Genomic DNA, 17,209 nt, shown 5'->3' with positions numbered 1-17,209 from the left:
CTTTGTTGTACGACTTATATTTATCAGGGTGTAACTGATGCCTTCACTGAAGGAATGGTTTTCTCTGGTGTTCCTGAGATGAACAGATGTTTTGGGCAAAACACAAAGTAGTGGAGGAACTCAGCAGGTCAGGCAGCAACTGTGGACAGGCGATGCTTTGGGTCAGACCCCTTCTTCAGGCAGATTGTAGTAGGGGGCAGAAAGCTGGATAAGAGTTGGGGCCAGTGCAAAGCCTGGCAAGTGGATACAAGCAACGGAGGTTGGATTAGAAATGAGTGCTGTAAGTGACAAAGGAGACAAAAGGGTGTCAGATGAAGTGAGAAGACCAAAGAGAAAAGCCAGAGGGAGGGATATAGATGGAAGGGAACAAAGGAAAGGGGATACAGGGGAGATAAAAGGGAAATGGGGAACTTGGAGATGGGAGATCAGTGTATGATAAAGGTGAAAGGAGTAGGGTGACGTGGGGGGTTGAGATATAGTTGGAGAAATGGGTGTGGAGGGCTCACAGGAAAAAGAGAGAGAGAGGTCGGGGGGATATTACTTGTCATTGGATAATTCAATGTTCATACCATTGGGTTGTAAGCTACCCAAGCGTAAAATTAGATGCTGAACCTCCAGTTCGCTTAAGGCCTCACTTTAGCAACAGAGGAGGTCAAGCAAAGCATAAGAAAGGCTGGTATGGGAATGGGAAGGGAAATTAAAATGGTTTGGTAGTGGTGAGATATTTGGGCTATGATTTCATCTTTGATCTGGAAGCACCTTCACTGTGTTTTGGGAAGTCCTGTCGAAATTCCACTCAATATCGTCTCAAACTGAACTCAAAATCCGTTAGGAACTGTCCAGGCAGAGAGCTTTGGAAAAAAAACTGTAAAAATAAGTCCATTTGCCCTAGTTATATTATATTTGTAGTAATGTATTTATGTCAAAAATCCATACAGATTGACTTAAGCTGCTGCTGTCACTTTCTTAGTAAATGTAAAGAAGGCATCCATTAATGGCATGTGTTAGTGTACTTCACGCAACGAGTGCTCAAGAAAGTTGACTTACAGGGCTGCAAATGATCCAAGTAATATAAATGCCCAATGGCGATGACCTCAGTGGGACTTGGCAAGAAGAGGAGCAAGGGCCTGCTTCCGGCACCCTTGTCTGTTCAATCTGCATGTAAACTGCAGCATCTTTGACAAAGTTGAGTGAATTGCCATGGGAATTCTGTTCCGTTATGTACACCAGTTGAGATGGTTGGTCTGGAAAAATGAAACATAAAGCAAAGGAATAGTTAGATCTCATGTCGGGTGTTGAGCAGTCAGGTTGTTGTCTCTGCGTCAATGTCTGCCAGGCCCTGAGCTCCATTTGGTGGGTGGTAGAGTGGGCACCCAGAGATGACATGGTTGGCTGTCTGTTGTTCAGGCTGGGCTCTGGCGGAGTCCCCATCTCCATATGCTGGTATTGAAACGCCCAACTCCAGTACGAAGTTTGTTGAGCTTCACCCATGCTCCTCTGGGGAGGTCAGAATTTTATCTGGTGAAGAGATGTAGCTGTGTAATGGAGATGAGGTTGTCTTCCACTCCTGTGACCACTCGGTGGCTATCCAGTGTGCTTTTGTCTCAGTTGGCTGGATGATGCTAGGAGTTGTTTTCCATGTGGAGCAAAGGGGTGACTGGTTGGTCATGGTATCTGAAACTTTCCGAACCTTAGCAGTGCAGAATTTCAAATGATTTTTACCAATATCTGCAATGCATCTTAGAAAGCCTCCTACCACAGGTTGGTCTGGCAACTGCTCTGCCCAAGACCCCAAGAAATGGAAGAGTCGTGAACTGTGCCCAGGCCATCATGAATCTAGCAATACTATCTCCCCCCCCACCCCCCCTCCAATCGACTCCACATGCATTTCACAATGCCTCAGGAAAGCAGCCAACATAATCATGGACTTTTTACCGGCTCATACCTTCTTCTCTCTTCTCCTGTTGGGCAGAAGAAGCAAAGGTTTGAAAACATGTACCAGCAAATGCACGAACAGCTTCTCCCCTGCTGTTATCAGACTACTTGATGGAGCTTTATAAGCTAAGGATGTAGTTCTGATCTCCCAATGCACCTCGTTGGGGCTCTTGCACTTTTTAAAATCTGCAATTTCTCTGCAGGCGTAACACTATATTCTTCACTCTTTCTTTCTCTTCTTGCACTACCTGAGCACTCATGTATAGAAACATAGAAAATAGGTACAGGAGGAGGCCATTCGGCCCTTTGAGCCAGCACCGCCATTCATTGTGATCATGGCTGATTGGGATGGTATAGAAACATAGAAACATAGAAATTAGGTGCAGGAGTAGGCCATTCGGCCCTTCGAGCCTGCACCGCCATTCAATATGATCATGGCTGATCATCCAACTCAGTATCCCGTACCTGCCTTCTCTCCATACCCTCTGATCCCCTTAGCCACAAGGGCCACATCTAACTCCCTCTTAAATATAGCCAATGAACTGGCCTCGACTACCCTCTGTGGCAGGGAGTTCCAGAGATTCACCACTCTCTGTGTGAAAAAAGTTCTTCTCATCTCGGTTTTAAAGGATTTCCCCCTTATCCTTAAGCTGTGACCCCTTGTCCTGGACTTCCCCAACATCGGGAGCAATCTTCCTGCATCTAGCCTGTCCAACCCCTTAAGAATTTTGTAAGTTTCTATAAGATCCCCTCTCAATCTCCTAAATTCTAGAGAGTATAAACCAAGTCTATCCAGTCTTTCTTCATAAGACAGTCCTGACATCCCAGGAATCAGTCTGGTGAACCTTCTCTGCACTCCCTCTATGGCAATAATGTCCTTCCTCAGATTTGGAGACCAAAACTGTACGCAATACTCCAGGTGTGGTCTCACCAAGACCCTGTACAACTGCAGTAGAACCTCCCTGCTCCTATACTCAAATCCTTTTGCTATGAAAGCTAACATACCATTCGCTTTCTTCACTGCCTGCTGCACCTGCATGCCCACTTTCAATGACTGGTGTACCATGACACCCAGGTCTCGCTGCATCTCCCCTTTTCCTAGTCGGCCACCATTTAGATAATAGTCTGCTTTCCTGTTTTTGCCACCAAAATGGATAACCTCACATTTATCCACATTATACTGCATCTGCCAAACATTTGCCCACTCACCCAGCCTATCCAAGTCACCTTGCAGTCTCCTAGCATCCTCCTCACAGCTAACACTGCCCCCCAGCTTAGTGTCATCCGCAAACTTGGAGATATTGCCTTCAATTCCCTCATCCAGATCATTAATATTTCCCTCATCCAGATCATAATATAGTATGGAATGGTTTGCTCACAAAAGCAAGTTTCCACTGTGATACATGTAACAATAATACACCAGTACCTGATCATAGACATAAGATGCTGGAGTAACTCAGCAGGTCAGTCATGATCTCAGGAGAAAAGGAATAGGTGACGTTTCGGGTCGAATGCTTCTTCAGACATCTGCCCGCTAATACTAGATTATGTTGGGTTGGGTGGCCTCTGGTGTAGAAAGTTTCAGAATGGTGGAACAATGTGAAGGACTTTTTGATTCCAGGAAACATGAATTATTTTTTTTAATCACTTTGGATTTTCTTCTTCAGATCTCTGACATCCATGTTTCTGGGGAGTCTGGAGAAATGTCAGCAAAGGAGAAACTCTTACTGTGGTCGCAACAGGCAGCGGATGGCCACACTGGAATCAGGTGTGAGAACTTCACCTCGTGCTGGAGGGACGGCAAACTATTCAACGCCATCATTCATAAATACAGGTACAGCTTTCACAAATCAGTGCGGAGGGTGGCACGGTTGTGCAGCGGTAGAGTTGCTGCCTTGCAGTGCCTGAGACTCGTATTTGTTCCTGACTACGGGTGTACGGAGTTTGTACGTTCTCCCCGTGACCACGTGGGTTTTCTCCTGGTGCTCCTGGTACAGGTTTGTAGGTTCACTTCTAAAGCTTGCTGGCAATCTCCCTCTCAGCTACGGTTTAGAGAGCAATTATTCGGGGAAATGGTTGGACAGGCTAGATGCAGGAAGATTGTTCCCGATGTTGGGGAAGTCCAGAACAAGGGGTCACAGTTTAAGGATAAGGGGGAAAATCTTTTAGGACCGAGATGAGAAAAACATTTTTCACACAGAGAGTGGAGAATCTCTGGAATTCTCTGCCACAGAAGGTAGTTGAGGCCAGTTCATTGGCTATATTTAAGAGGGAGTTAGATGTGGCCCTTGTGGCTAAAGGGATCAGGGGGTATGGAGAGAAGGCAGGTACGGGATACTGAGTTGGATGATCAGCCATGATCATATTGAATGGCGGTGCAGGCTCGAAGGGCCGATTGGCCTACTCCTGCACCTATTTTCTATGTTTCTATGTTTCTAAATAAAGATAAATAAGTCCCACTGCAAAAATGTAGAATTCTGTGGGGAATGCAGGAGAGGTTTTGTTAAATACAAACTAACAGCCTTCAAAGCCTTAAAGCTTTGTTGCATGTGTGTTCTTGGTTGACAAACACTTCACGATGTAACTAAACCATGTGACTTTGTAAGACCTATTTAATTTAGCGCTCTTCAGGCTGACTTGCGTTTTCACCCAGCTTGCTCGCAACACTGCCAATGTCCTAGCTTGGTGACATGGTGACCCATCCAGAAGAGCTGGTCTTTATAGGTTTCCCCTTGGTGCTCTGGCCTCCTCCCACATGCCAAGGTCAGGATAGTTAGTGGGTCATTAAACCACTGCAAGTTGTCCCTAGTCTGTGGGTGAACAGTGAGATCTGGAGGTGAATTAATGCTGTTGTGTGCAGAATAAAATGAGATTTACATGGGATTAATATAAATGAGAGATTGATGGTTACCATGCACTCATTCGCTGAAGGGCCTGTTTCCATGCTGTTATGACATTATGACTGAACATGTGCCAATCATAAGCAGAAGATTGTAGTGCTTAGTGATCTTATTCAGCGATCCATTTTGACTTCCCACACATGAACATCGATGGATTGATAAGATGCCATGAAGATTGGTTTAGTTGATCACTGTGTGGAGGGTAGTCTTAATCGACAGGGTGATATCGATGATCTGAGAAATGGCAGATGAAGATTAATCCAACTAAATGTGAGGTGATGTAAAAGGCTTGGAGGAATACCATGACTGGTTGGTTCACGGGACTGTTGAGGAGTAGAGGGACCTTGGTGCATCTAGAGATCTGTGAAAGTGGCAGCACAGTTCAATAACATGGTTAAGAATAACATGGGACGTCGGCCTTCATTAGTCAGGGCTTTGAAAACAGGAGCAGTGAAGGGGTATACACCAACATAGAAAACTATAAATTTAACCTCTGGAACAGAGAACTATTCAGGAACTTTTGAGGAAGCTGAAACCTCGACAGGTGTATTGCATGCAGTGCAGGTTGCCACAGTAGAGGAGATCTGTGATAGTGCTGGAGAGGGTGCAGAGGCGATCTGCTCAGAGGAGAGGGTGTTGCCCGGGACTGACTGTTTCCATTAGGAGAAGGGCCAGGAGAAACTGGATCTGGTTTCCCTGGAGAAGAGGAGCTTAAGAGAGAACGTGATTGAGGTATGTTAAATTATGAGGTGTATAGATAGGTTAGACAGGAGGAATTTTTTCTTCTTGTGAGAGGTCAGATCTGCCATGATGGGCCACATAATTCTGCTCCTAGAACTTATGAAGGTTAATAAAACTAGAGACTGAGGATGCAGGTGCAGTGATTTAGAGGGGATTTGAGGGGGACTTGTTTTTCACTCAGACAGTGGTGGTAATTTGGAATAAACTTTCTGCGAGTGTAATGGAAGTGGAGTCATTGACTGTATTCAAGAAGGAACCAGATGAGCACTTAAATCACTTAGAGACAGATATGGGCCCAGTTCTGGGAGATGGGATTAATGTGTTTCCATGCTGTATGACTCAATGACTTCATTCCCATGAACTCATTCCTGTTTTCAAAATTCTCTGCGGCTTCACTCCTCCCTCTCTCTCTCTCTCTCTCTCTCTCTCTTGAACCACCGACAGTCTGCGTTGCTCCAACTCTGGTCTATTGTGCTTCTGCAACGTATGAGGCAAGAACTCCTCTCTCTTTGCTGAGCAAATTTCCTTAAATAGAATGAATAGTTATTTGTCCCTGAATGAAATGTGCCTGAAAGTAAATAGTAAAATTTCCCTTCCAAACAAAGGCTAAATGCAGTTTTGTTTACTTCAAAGATCTTTGGTGTGTTCTGTGTTTTGCAACTATTAATTGGATAGATTTCCATACATTGGATCCACCCGTCATTATCAGAAACAATTGCACAAGAAGATGGAATCAACATGGTTGGTTGGCATGGTATTCTTGTGCTTTGCCTTGTTAATGAGATTGGGCTGGGATAATGGTTCATCTTGGGTGTTGCTTGGGCTAAGTCAAGTTGCATTTTCCAAAGCAAAACTGTCACCAGCCATTTCCACAATAAAATATTGCATAACACCCTCTGTGGCAATAACACATCAGTGGTGCTACTGAAGGTGATATGGACCAACATCATTATGCTTTTGACAGATGAAACAGTTGACACTCCAGTCATTTGCTCTGAACCTCTCGTTGTATGCCAGGTCATTCTTCTCCACCCCTGCAATCGGTCTGAAGAAGGGACTTGACTTGAAATGTCACGTACCATGTTCTCCAGAGATTCACCCTGCCCACTCTTTCCTCAGTTACTCTCTTGTTCCTAATATTCTTCAAGAATGAATTAGGATTCTCCTTCATCTTATCTGCCAATGATATTTTATGACCTCTTCTAGCCCATTTAATTCCCTTAAATACTCTCCTGCACCTTCTATATTCCTCAAGAACCTCTCTTGATTATAGTTGCCTGTGTTTCCATTTTAATCCTTTGTCCTGCCCCTGCTCTCTTCCATCTATTACTTGCCAGGCTTTGTCCAACCTTTCCTCTCTTCCTCTCTTCCAGCTTTCTCCCCCCATCCCCAACCACAATCAGTGTGAAGAGGTTGTCCCGTTCTCCAGTATCCATGTTCTCCAGAGATGCTGCCTGCCCCGCTGAGTTACTCCAGCACTTTGCGCCTTTTATTGTAAACTAGCATCTGCAATTTCTTGTATCTTCATTGTACCAGAATGATGCCTGGATCAGAGGGTATTAGCCACAGGGACAGTTTTGACAGACTCGGATTGTTTTCTCTTGAATGCTGGAGGTTAGAATCATAGAAACATAGAAAATAGGTGCAGGAGGAGGTCATTCGGCCCTTCGAGCCAGCACCGCCATTCATTGTGATCATGGCTGATCGTTCCCTATCAATAACCCGTGCCTGCCTTCTCCCCATATCCCTTGACTCCACTAGCCCATAGAGCTCTATCTAACTCACTCTTAAATCCATCCGGAGAGATATATAACCATATAACAATTACAGCACGGAAACAGGCCATCTCGACCCTTCTAGTCCATGCCGAACACGTATTCTCCCCTAGTCCCATATACCTGCGCTCAGACCATAACCCTCCATTCCTTTCCCGTCCATATAACTATCCAATTTATTTTTAAATGATAAAAACGAACCTGCCTCCACCACCTTCCCTGGAAGCTCATTCCACACAGCCACCACTCTTTGAGTAAAGAAGTTCCCCCTCATGTTACCCCTAAACTTCTGTCCCTTAATTCTCAAGTCATGTCCCCTTGTTTGAATCCAGATATGATAGATGTAAATACTATATTACAGGCATAGGTAGAGTAAGCAGTCAAAATCTTTTTCCCAGGATGGAAAAGTCAAATACTAAGTAGAATTGCTTTATGTTGAGAGTGACAAAGTTTAAAAGAACTGTGCAGGGCAACTCTTTAACTCACTGGTGGGGGGCTTCAAATGCGCTGCCCAAGTGGTGGTGGAGGCAGATACGATAGTGGCATCTAAGAGACTTTTGGATAGGCACATGGGTATGGAGGGTAGTGAGGGATCTGGATTGTGTGCAGGTAGATAAGACATGGTCTTTGCATCATGTTTGTTGCAGGCATTGTGAGCAGAATGACCTGCTCCTGTTCTGTACTATTCTATGGTCTATGCTTTGATAGAGTAAATCAGGAGAAATTGTTTTCAGTGCGAGGAGCATTGCCAATCAGAGATACAGATTTAAGGCAACTGGTGAAGAGACACTTGATCTGCAGCAGGTTATTGCATCCTGAAATTAACTGCGTGAGAGTGTCGCGAAGGCAGGTTTAACTTGTCTTTCAAAAGGTTATTAGATGAACACTTGCAGAGAATGAACAGCCTCTTGGAACTAATTGGATTGTTCTTTTCACTTGGCATGATAGATTGAATGGCCTCAGTGCTGTGAAGCTTCTGGAAGCTGCAGCCCAGGCAGTCTCCAGGTTGTGTAAGGATTCTGTTCCTGAGAAGGTACACAAAAAAATGCTGGAGAAACTCAGCGGGTGCAGCAGCATCTATGGAGCGAAGGAGATAGGCAACGTTTCGGGCCGAAACGTTGCCTATCTCCTTCGCTCCATAGATGCTGCTGCACCCGCTGAGTTTCTCCAGCATTTTTTTTGTGTACCTTCGATTCTCCAGCATCTGCAGTTGTTTCTTAAACATTCTGTTCCTGAGAAATGTCTGTAAAGTGATTTTTTCTTCTCAGTCAGAAATGAACCATTTCAATGAGGGTTAAATATTTTTGGATGTCCTTCCCTTTGTAGTTAGTTGTTATGGTACATATAACGGCATGTTTCCCTAGATCTTAAAGCAGGGGTCAGCAACGAATGCAGCCCGTAACCCAAAATCATCCGGCCCACAGGCGTATTTTTTTCCCCGTAATTATCCGGCCCGCAGACTTCCTTCATCCCGAGGTACCTCCCGGGCCCAGGCGCGGTGACGCAAGATGCCTGCACTGGCGGCCGCAATGGCGGAGCTGCCGAGCACCGAGCTCTGGCTGTACCGCATTGTGCGCAAAGCCGCCGGCAGGGCCGCGCACCTTCTGTGTCTGGGCTTCTCTGTTGGGATCGGACGGGGACGAGTGAGTGTGAGTATTTGAGCCACTGCCTTCAGGACAGAGCCAAGACAATGTACCGTAGGTGCGCCATGTTTGTGAGCGCCCGTAACTAGGGGCCAGAGGTGGTGTCCTCGAAGGGGCGGGATCTATGTGAACACGTGATTTGATGCCTGCGATCTGGGGCGGGTTGGGGGCGGGATAGAAACATAGAAAATAGGTGCAGGAGTAGGCCATTCGGCCCTTCGAGCCTGCACCGCCATTCAATATGATCATGGCTGATCATCCAACTCAGTATCCTGTACCTGCCTTCTCTCCATACCCCCTGATCCCTTTAGCCACAAGGGCCACATCTAACTCCCTCTTAAATATAGCCAATGAACTGGCCTCAATACCTTCTGTGGCAGTGAATTCCAGAGATTCACCACTCTCTGTGTGAAAAATGATTTTCTCATCTCGGTCCTAAAAGACTTCCCTCTTATCCTTAAACTGTGACCCCTTGTTCTGGACTTCCCCAACATCGGGAATAATCTTCCTGCATCTAGCCTGTCCAACCCCTTAAGAATTTTGTAAGTTTCTATAAGATGTAAGTTTCTATAAGTACACATCTATCACGTGTATAAGTACACGTGATAGATGTGGCCCGCCACCCACTCACAGACATGTGTCCTGGCCCCTATGCAGAACAAGGTTGCCGACCCCTGTCTTAAAGCTTGAATGGATACTTTGTTTGACAACGTGTTCTACATGAGTCAATAGCTGAGATTGCCTTATCAATTTCCAAAGCACATCTTTTAAGTGCCTTAAGTTGCTCCAGTGTTTGTAACATACATTGGTTTCCGTTTGGTTACTTTAGGAAGATTACTTGTTAACAGGTTTTTATTTGAAGACTTATTGTTTTTTGAATGAACTAACTGCTACCCCTATTCCAAACTATATGTAGATGTTTGGATTTCTGTTTCTGCAAATTTTTCATACCTTGAAAAATTATAAAAAAATTTACAGGGGAAAATGTGTAAAGTTGGATATCCGTTAATAAGGTCTTCAGTAATCTGACGAACCCCTGTATTGTCTTGTGTAGGAAGGAACTGTTGATGCTGGTTTATACCGAAGATAGACAAAAAATGCTGGTCAGGTCAGGGGGTCCGGCAACATCTCTGGAGAAAAGGAATAGGGTTCTGACCCAAAACATCACCTATTCCTTTTCACAGAGATGCTGCCTGACCCGCTGGGCTACTCCAGCACTTTGTGTCCATCCCCAGTATTGCCTTGCTCTCTGTCACGCTTTTGTCTGGTTTGTGATTCTCTGGGACAATCACGGAATGGAAGTTGCCATTCTGTATCAGGTCTTCTGAATGTTCTGTTGTTGTGCATTTCATTGGTGATTTCCTTACACAAGTGTATCGTAGCAATTCCATTCCTTGCCTTATGAGATGTAGGAGTTAACGGGTCCTTTTCAGAATGGCAGGCAGTGACTAGTGGGGTACCGCAAGGCTCAGCGCTGGGACCCCAGCTATTTACAATATATATTAATGATTTAGACGAGAGAATTGAATGCAACATCTCCAAGTTAGCGGATGACACAAAGCTGGGGGGGGGCAGTGTTAGCTGTGAGGAGAATGCTAGGAGGCTGCAAGGTGACTTGGTTAGGCTGGGTGAGTGGGCAAATGCATGGCAGATGCAGTATAATGTGGATTAATGTGAGGTTATCCACTTTGGTGACAAAAACAGGAAAGTAGACTATTACCTGAATGGTGGCCGATTAGGAAAAGGAGAGATGCAATGAGACCTGGGTGTCATGGTACACCAGTCATTGAAAGTAGACATGCAGGTGCAGCAGGCAGTGAAGAAAGCGAATGGTATGTTAGCATTCATAGCAAAAGGATTTGAGTATCGGAGCAGGGAGGTTCTACTGCAGTTGTACAGGGTCTTGGTGAGACCACACCTGGAGTATTGCGTACAGTTTTGGTCTCCTAATCTGAGGAAGGACATTCTTGCCATAGAGGGAGTACAGAGAAGGTTCACCAGACTGATTCCTGGGATGTCAGGACTTTCATATGAAGAAAGACTGGATAGACTCGGCTTGTACTCACTAGAATTTAGAAGATCGAGGGGGGATCTTATAGAAACTTACAAAATTCTTAAGGAGTTAGACAGGCTAGATGCAGGAAGATTGTTCCCGATGTTGGGGAAGTCTAGAACAAGGGGTCACAGTTTAAGGATAAAGGGGAAATCTTTTAGGACTGAGATGAGAAAAACATTTTTTACACAGAGAGTGGTGAATCTCTGGAATTCTCTGCCACAGAATGTAGTTGAGGCCAGTTCATTGGCTATATTTAAGAGGGAGTTAGATGTGGCCCTTGTGGCTAAAGGGATCAGGGGGTATGGAGAGAAGGCAGGTACAGGATACTGAGTTGGATGATCAGCCATGATCACATTGAATGGCGGTGCAGGCTCGAAGGGCCGAATGGCCTACTCCTGCACCTATTTTCCATGTTTCTATGTAACGCATGCCAATGAATTACCCGAAGAAGAGGAGACCATCTTTCCCTGCTGCCTTCAATCATCTCTCAAACAAAACATTTCCCACTTTCTGATTATTTATCTTACTGCTTTTTATCGGACCTGACAGTACACGAAATGTCACCCATTCCTTCTCTCTAGAGATGCTGCCTGTCCCGCTGAGTTACTCCAGCTTTTTGTATCTATCTTACAGTACACAAATTGGTTGCTGCTTTTTACTGAAGCAAGATGTGCTTCATGTGACTGGCTCCTCATCTGTAGGATTTCTGAAAATGTCAAACGTGTACTTATTGCAAATTCTTTCATATTCACCTTTATTGCAAAGTGAATTGAGATTAGAATTAGGGGATTTTGGTGCAGTTGTGCAGGGAGTTGGTGAGGCTATACTTGGAATACTTTGCACAGTCCCCTTACCTCAGAAAAGATATAGGTTTGAAGGCTGTCTAAAGGAGAAGCTAACCCTTGGCATGAGAGAATTGTCCCATCAAGGCAGGTCAAACAGGCTAGGTCTGTATTCTTTGGAGTTTATAAGAATGGGGAATGATCTTATTGAAAGATCGAAGGTCCTGGAGTAGATGGTCCTGTGGGAGAAACTGGAATGAAGGGATGTCGTATTGAGAGAGGGAGCCAGTCGTTTAAGATTGAAGACTATCATTTTTTTCCTCTGGGGTTCCATTCCACAGAGAGTTAAGGAAGCCAGCTCATTAGAAGTATTTAAACTAGAGGAAGGTGCCTTTCTAGATTCCAACCCTGGGTCCAATCCTGACCTCCAGTGCTGACTGTGTGGAGCTTGCATACTCTCCTTGTGACCGCACAAGATTGGGTATAGAATCATAGAGTCCTACCGTTTGGAACAGGCTCTTTGGCTCACACCGGCCAACATGTCCCATGTACACTAGTCCCACCTGCCTGCGTTTGGCCCATATCTCTCGAAACCTATCCTATCCATGTACCTGTCTGAATATTTCTTAAATGTTGCAATAGTATCTGCCTCAACTATCTCCTTCGGCAGCTCGTTCTATACACCCACCACCCTTTGTATGAAAAAGTTATGTCTCAGGTTCTTATTAAATCTTTTCCCCCCCCCTCACCTAAAACCTCTGTCCTCTGGTTCTCGATTCCCCCGCTCTGGGCAAGAGACTCTGTGCGTCTACCCGATCTATTCCAGATCTGGCACAAAGGAGCAGCAGAGGCCAAGGGTAGATCAACCATATCATATTTAATGGTGGGGCAGATCTGATGTATGAGATGTATGATGCCGGCTCCTGGTCCTATGTCCTTGTGCAGTAAAACTAATGTATATCATCCATCTTCTGTAAGTAGCTTGTGGTAAATATATAAACATATCCCACTTACTAAATATAATTGGCAACATAACTTGAATAATGTTGTAACAGAGGTTTTCAACTGCAGGGCGGAGGCTCGTTGCCTTATTGCCTTAGATTACTTTGTTGCCTTATGCCTGAACCTGTCACAGCATGGTCGGATTGAGCGGGCAAATATTTATTTGAGATGTGTTTGACTCCGTCTTTGCCTGTTGAGGCAGATTCAAAATTAAGCAAGGAGGTACATGTTATTCAGAATATAAAATCCCTTGAAGCTATCCTTGGTGAAAATGTTCACCGCACATGTAGTTACTATTACTATCAATTTGGTCATGGTGAGCTGTTGTGCTCTTTGGGTGATCTACAGTTATTTGAGGTGATTGGCAAGTGGAATAGCTTTGGATTGCATGTTATTTATAAATCTAGTCTTAATATGGTACTCCAGTACCTAGTTCTTGCTTGGACCAAGGCTCCAGAGATGCCTTTGAAGATAGACACAAAATGCTGGAGTAACTCAGCGGGACCGACGGCATCTCTGGATAGAAGGAATGAGTGACATTTCGGGTCTAGCCCCTTCTTTAGACCTGCTGAGATACTCCAGCATTTTGTGTCTATCTTTGGTATCAACCAGCATCTGCAGTTCCCTCCCACACCATCCAATTTTGATCTGGCATTTTCTCAAGCAGTCGTCTTCATCAGGCTACTTCAGATAACAGTTAAGAGTCAAACAAATCAATCTGGGGGAGGGATTTATAAAGTTGGTCAAGAGAGCAAATTTATTTTCTGAAGTTTATTTTCTGAAACAGAATTAACATTAGCCAACTACATTGAGACACAGGTGGTGAAGTCAAACTGATCTGGTAGCTTCATCTGTGGAAGAGTAGTTTTGTCTCATGTTAAACTTTATTGGAGGACAGGGTGCAGGTGCAGTTGTCTCTCGGAGTCTCCGAATGAAAGAGACCGTGCTGTGCCAGTGGTTACCTTTGGTCAAGATGTTAAACTGTGGCCTCCTTATGGTCTGATCTTTCAGGTGAACATAATTTCCAATATTTTCTGAATCCAGCAACTGCACCCACTGTACACCTATACCAGCAAGCAACTATAGTCCAGGACTAAGTCCTTGCATATAAAATACTTCTAAATGACCTGAGTGTAGGATGGTTCTTGATAACTCACTTGTTCCCTGTTGTTCCACCACTCTGTCTCCTCACCGCCATCTATCGAAGCCCTCCTCATCTCATTCTCAATAATTCCCTTTATCCATACCACTTTGCTCTTTCCTTTTCTCATTCCATGTTTCCCCCTCGCTCTGCTCCCCCTCGCTCTGTTCCCCCCCGCTCTGCTCCCCCTCGCTCTGTTCCCCCCCCCCGCTCTGCTCCCCCCCCTCGCTCTGCTCCCCCCCTCGCTCTGTTCCCCCCCGCTCTGCTCCCCCCTCGCTCTGTCCCCCGTCGCTCTCTTCCACCCTCGCTCTGCTCCCCCCCCGCTCTGCTCCCCCCCCGCTCTGCCCCCCCCCGCTCTGCTCCCCCCCCCGCTCTGTTCCCCCTCGCTTGCTCTGCTCCCCCCCTCGCTCTCTCCCCCCCTCGCTCTGCCCCCCCCCCGCTCTGTTCCCCCCGCTCTGCTCCCCCCCCGCTCTGCTCCCCCCCCGCTCTGTTCCCCCCGCTCTGCTCCCCCCCCGCTCTGCTCCCCCGCTCGCTCTGTCCCCCGTCGCTCTCTCCCCCCCTCGCTCTGCTCCCCCCCCGCTCTGCTCCCCCCCCGCTCTGCTCCCCCCCCGCTCTGCTCCCCCCCGCTCTGTTCCCCCCGCTCTGCTCCCCCCCCGCTCTGTTCCCCCCGCTCTGCTCCCCCCCCGCTCTGCTCCCCCCCCGCTCTGCTCCCCCCCGCTCTGCTCCCCCCCTCGCTCTGTTCCCCCTCGCTTGCTCTGCTCCCCCCCTCGCTCTGCTCCCCCCCCGCTCTGTTCCCCCCCTCGCTCTGTTCCTCCCCGCTCTGTTCCCCCCCGCTCTGCTCCCCCCGCTCTGTTCCCCCCCCTCGCTCTGCTCCCCCCTCTCTGTTCCCCCCCTCGCTCTGTTCCTCCCCGCTCTGTTCCCCCCCTCGCTCTGCTCCCCCCGCTCTGTTCCCCCCCTCGCTCTGTTCCTCCCCGCTCTGTTCCCCCCCGCTCTGTTCCCCCCCGCTCTGTTCCCCCCCGCTCTGTTCCCCCCGCTCTGTTCCCCCCGCTCTGTTCCCCCCGCTCTGTTCCCCCCCGCTCTGTTCCCCCCCGCTCTGTTCCCCCCCGCTCTGTTGCCCCCCGCTCTGTTGCCCCCCGCTCTGTTCCCCCCCGCTCTGTTGCCCCCCTCGCTCTGTTCCCCCCGCTCTGTTCCCCCTCGCTCTGCTCCCCCCCCGCTCTGTTCCCCCCCGCTCTGCCCCCCCCCTCGCTCTGTTCCCCCCCGCTCTGCTCCCCCCCTCGCTCTGTTCCTCCCCGCTCTGTTCCCCCCCCGCTCTGCCCCCCCCCCCCGCTCTGTTCCCCCCCTCGCTCTCTCCCTGTCACTCTCGTCTCCACACATCGTCTTTACACCCCTTGCTCCCCGCTCCTCTCCACAGCCCTCACTCCTTACTCTCCTTGCATTGCAGAGAATGATGTCTGTGGAGACTTTCCCTTGATGAGACACTTTGCAAGACATCAGTAATAATAACTAGACAGGCTGTGAAGTAATGACAAGGAGAATGTTAGCAGATGTACAATGCAAATTGCATCTGGGCTACATTAATAATCACTCTTCATATGAACTTGGAAAATACATTTAAGGAGACAAATCTGTTTAATCAATTCTGGAAAATTCTCTGAATCTTCCCAGTTTCCAGCAACTTGTCATCTTGCTGCTTAGTGTTTTGGAATTGCTTGTCTTTGCGAATGCTGCTGCTAATGAAGAGAGCCTAGTGATTACGGTGTTGCAGTCAGTGTGGATGGTTGGTACTCAGCTCCACAGTCACCTGTCAGCAACTTAGAACATGAACATACAGCACAAGAACAGCCGACAATATCTGTGCCGAACAAGATGCCAAGACCGACTCTTATCTGCCTGCATGTAATCCATATCCCTCCATTCCTTGCATATCCAAGTACCCATCCAAAAGTGTCTTAACTGCCTCTATCGTATCTGCCTCAACCACCTGGTCCAGGCACCCACCACCCTCTGTGTAAAGGTCTTGCCCCACACGTTTCCTTTTGCCCCTACCAAACACCTGCTCCCCCCCCCCCCCCCTTTCCTCCCCGTGTCCCACTGGGACTCCCCTTCACTCAATCCCCCACCTCCTGCCAATTTCCTCTCTCCAAGCTGAGTGTTACCCTTCCACCACAACTCTGTCTTATATCTGTCAGCCAGTTGTGAATCCATACAACAAGTAACAACAAGTAATCTTCTGGATCAGCCTAACGTGGAGGACTTTGTCAAATGCCATACTAAAATCCATGTAGACACCATTTACTGCCCTATCCTTATCGATCACCTTCGTCACCTCCTCAAAAAAACTCATTCAAGTTTCTAAGGCACAACTTGCCCTGTACAAATCTATACTGAGTGTCCCTAATTAACCCATTCTCTTCCAAATTAGATAAAATCCTGTCCTGAAACATCCTCTCCGGGTGCTTCCCTGTTACTGCCGTGAGGTTCACCAGCCTACAATGCTCTGGATTCTCTCTACTTCCCCTCTTGAACAAAGGAACAACATTAGCTACTCTCCTGTCCTCCAGTACCTCACTTGTGCCAAACTTGATGCCAATACCTTATCTATACCCCTCCATTCCTGAGTTCAAGTTCCACCAAAGAACATGAGCAAATCTTTTGAGCTGTTGCTCCTCTGCACTAAAGCAGTTGTCCTGCTTTGCCAGAGGTGCTGTCTTCTAGAATGGACATTAAACCAAAGCCTCATCCAATGTCTTAGTAGAAAGGAAGATCCATTGCCGCTTCTTCCAATGAAGAAGAGGGCAGGTCTCCCAGACATCACTTAACCACCATCAGTTGGAGATTACCTGGTCATTCCCCTTGCTGCCTGCTATTTGTTTAACATTGCCTTCGTAATGTCTTCACAACTCATCACTGTTGCCACAACGTCTGAAGCCAACTATAGACACAAAATGCTGGAGTAACTCAGCGGGATAGGCAGCATCTCAGGAGAGAAGGAATGGGTGACGTTTCGGTTCGAGACCTTTCTTCAGTCTCGACCAGAAACGTCACGCATTCCTTCTCTGGAGCTTAACATCTCCAAGACCAAGGAGCTGTGTTGTGGGGGGAGGCGAACATCTTCCCCCCAACCTCACTTTGAACCTCTGAGGCTGAATGGGCAGACAGTTGAGCAGGTAGAGGCCTTTAGATACCTGGGCACAGAGATTGACACCCGCCTGTCCTTCTCCCAGCACACAGACT

At 47.1% G+C, this 17,209-nt stretch overlaps 1 protein-coding gene across 1 annotated transcript in view; it reads left to right on the top strand.

Annotated features, from left to right (window-relative positions):
• The window catches only part of LOC116973618 (dystonin-like), a 523,324-nt gene that overhangs the window by 222,436 nt on the left and 283,679 nt on the right, over positions 1-17,209 (top strand). Inside the window, 1 exon segment of the mRNA XM_033021855.1 lies at positions 3,603-3,769. Coding sequence (XP_032877746.1) covers positions 3,603-3,769 — 167 coding nt within the window.

The sequence above is a fragment of the Amblyraja radiata genome, chromosome 5 (genome assembly GCF_010909765.2).
Source record: "Amblyraja radiata isolate CabotCenter1 chromosome 5, sAmbRad1.1.pri, whole genome shotgun sequence".
Taxonomy (NCBI): Eukaryota; Metazoa; Chordata; class Chondrichthyes; order Rajiformes; family Rajidae; genus Amblyraja; species Amblyraja radiata.
This window is presented reverse-complemented; position numbering and strand designations above follow the sequence as displayed.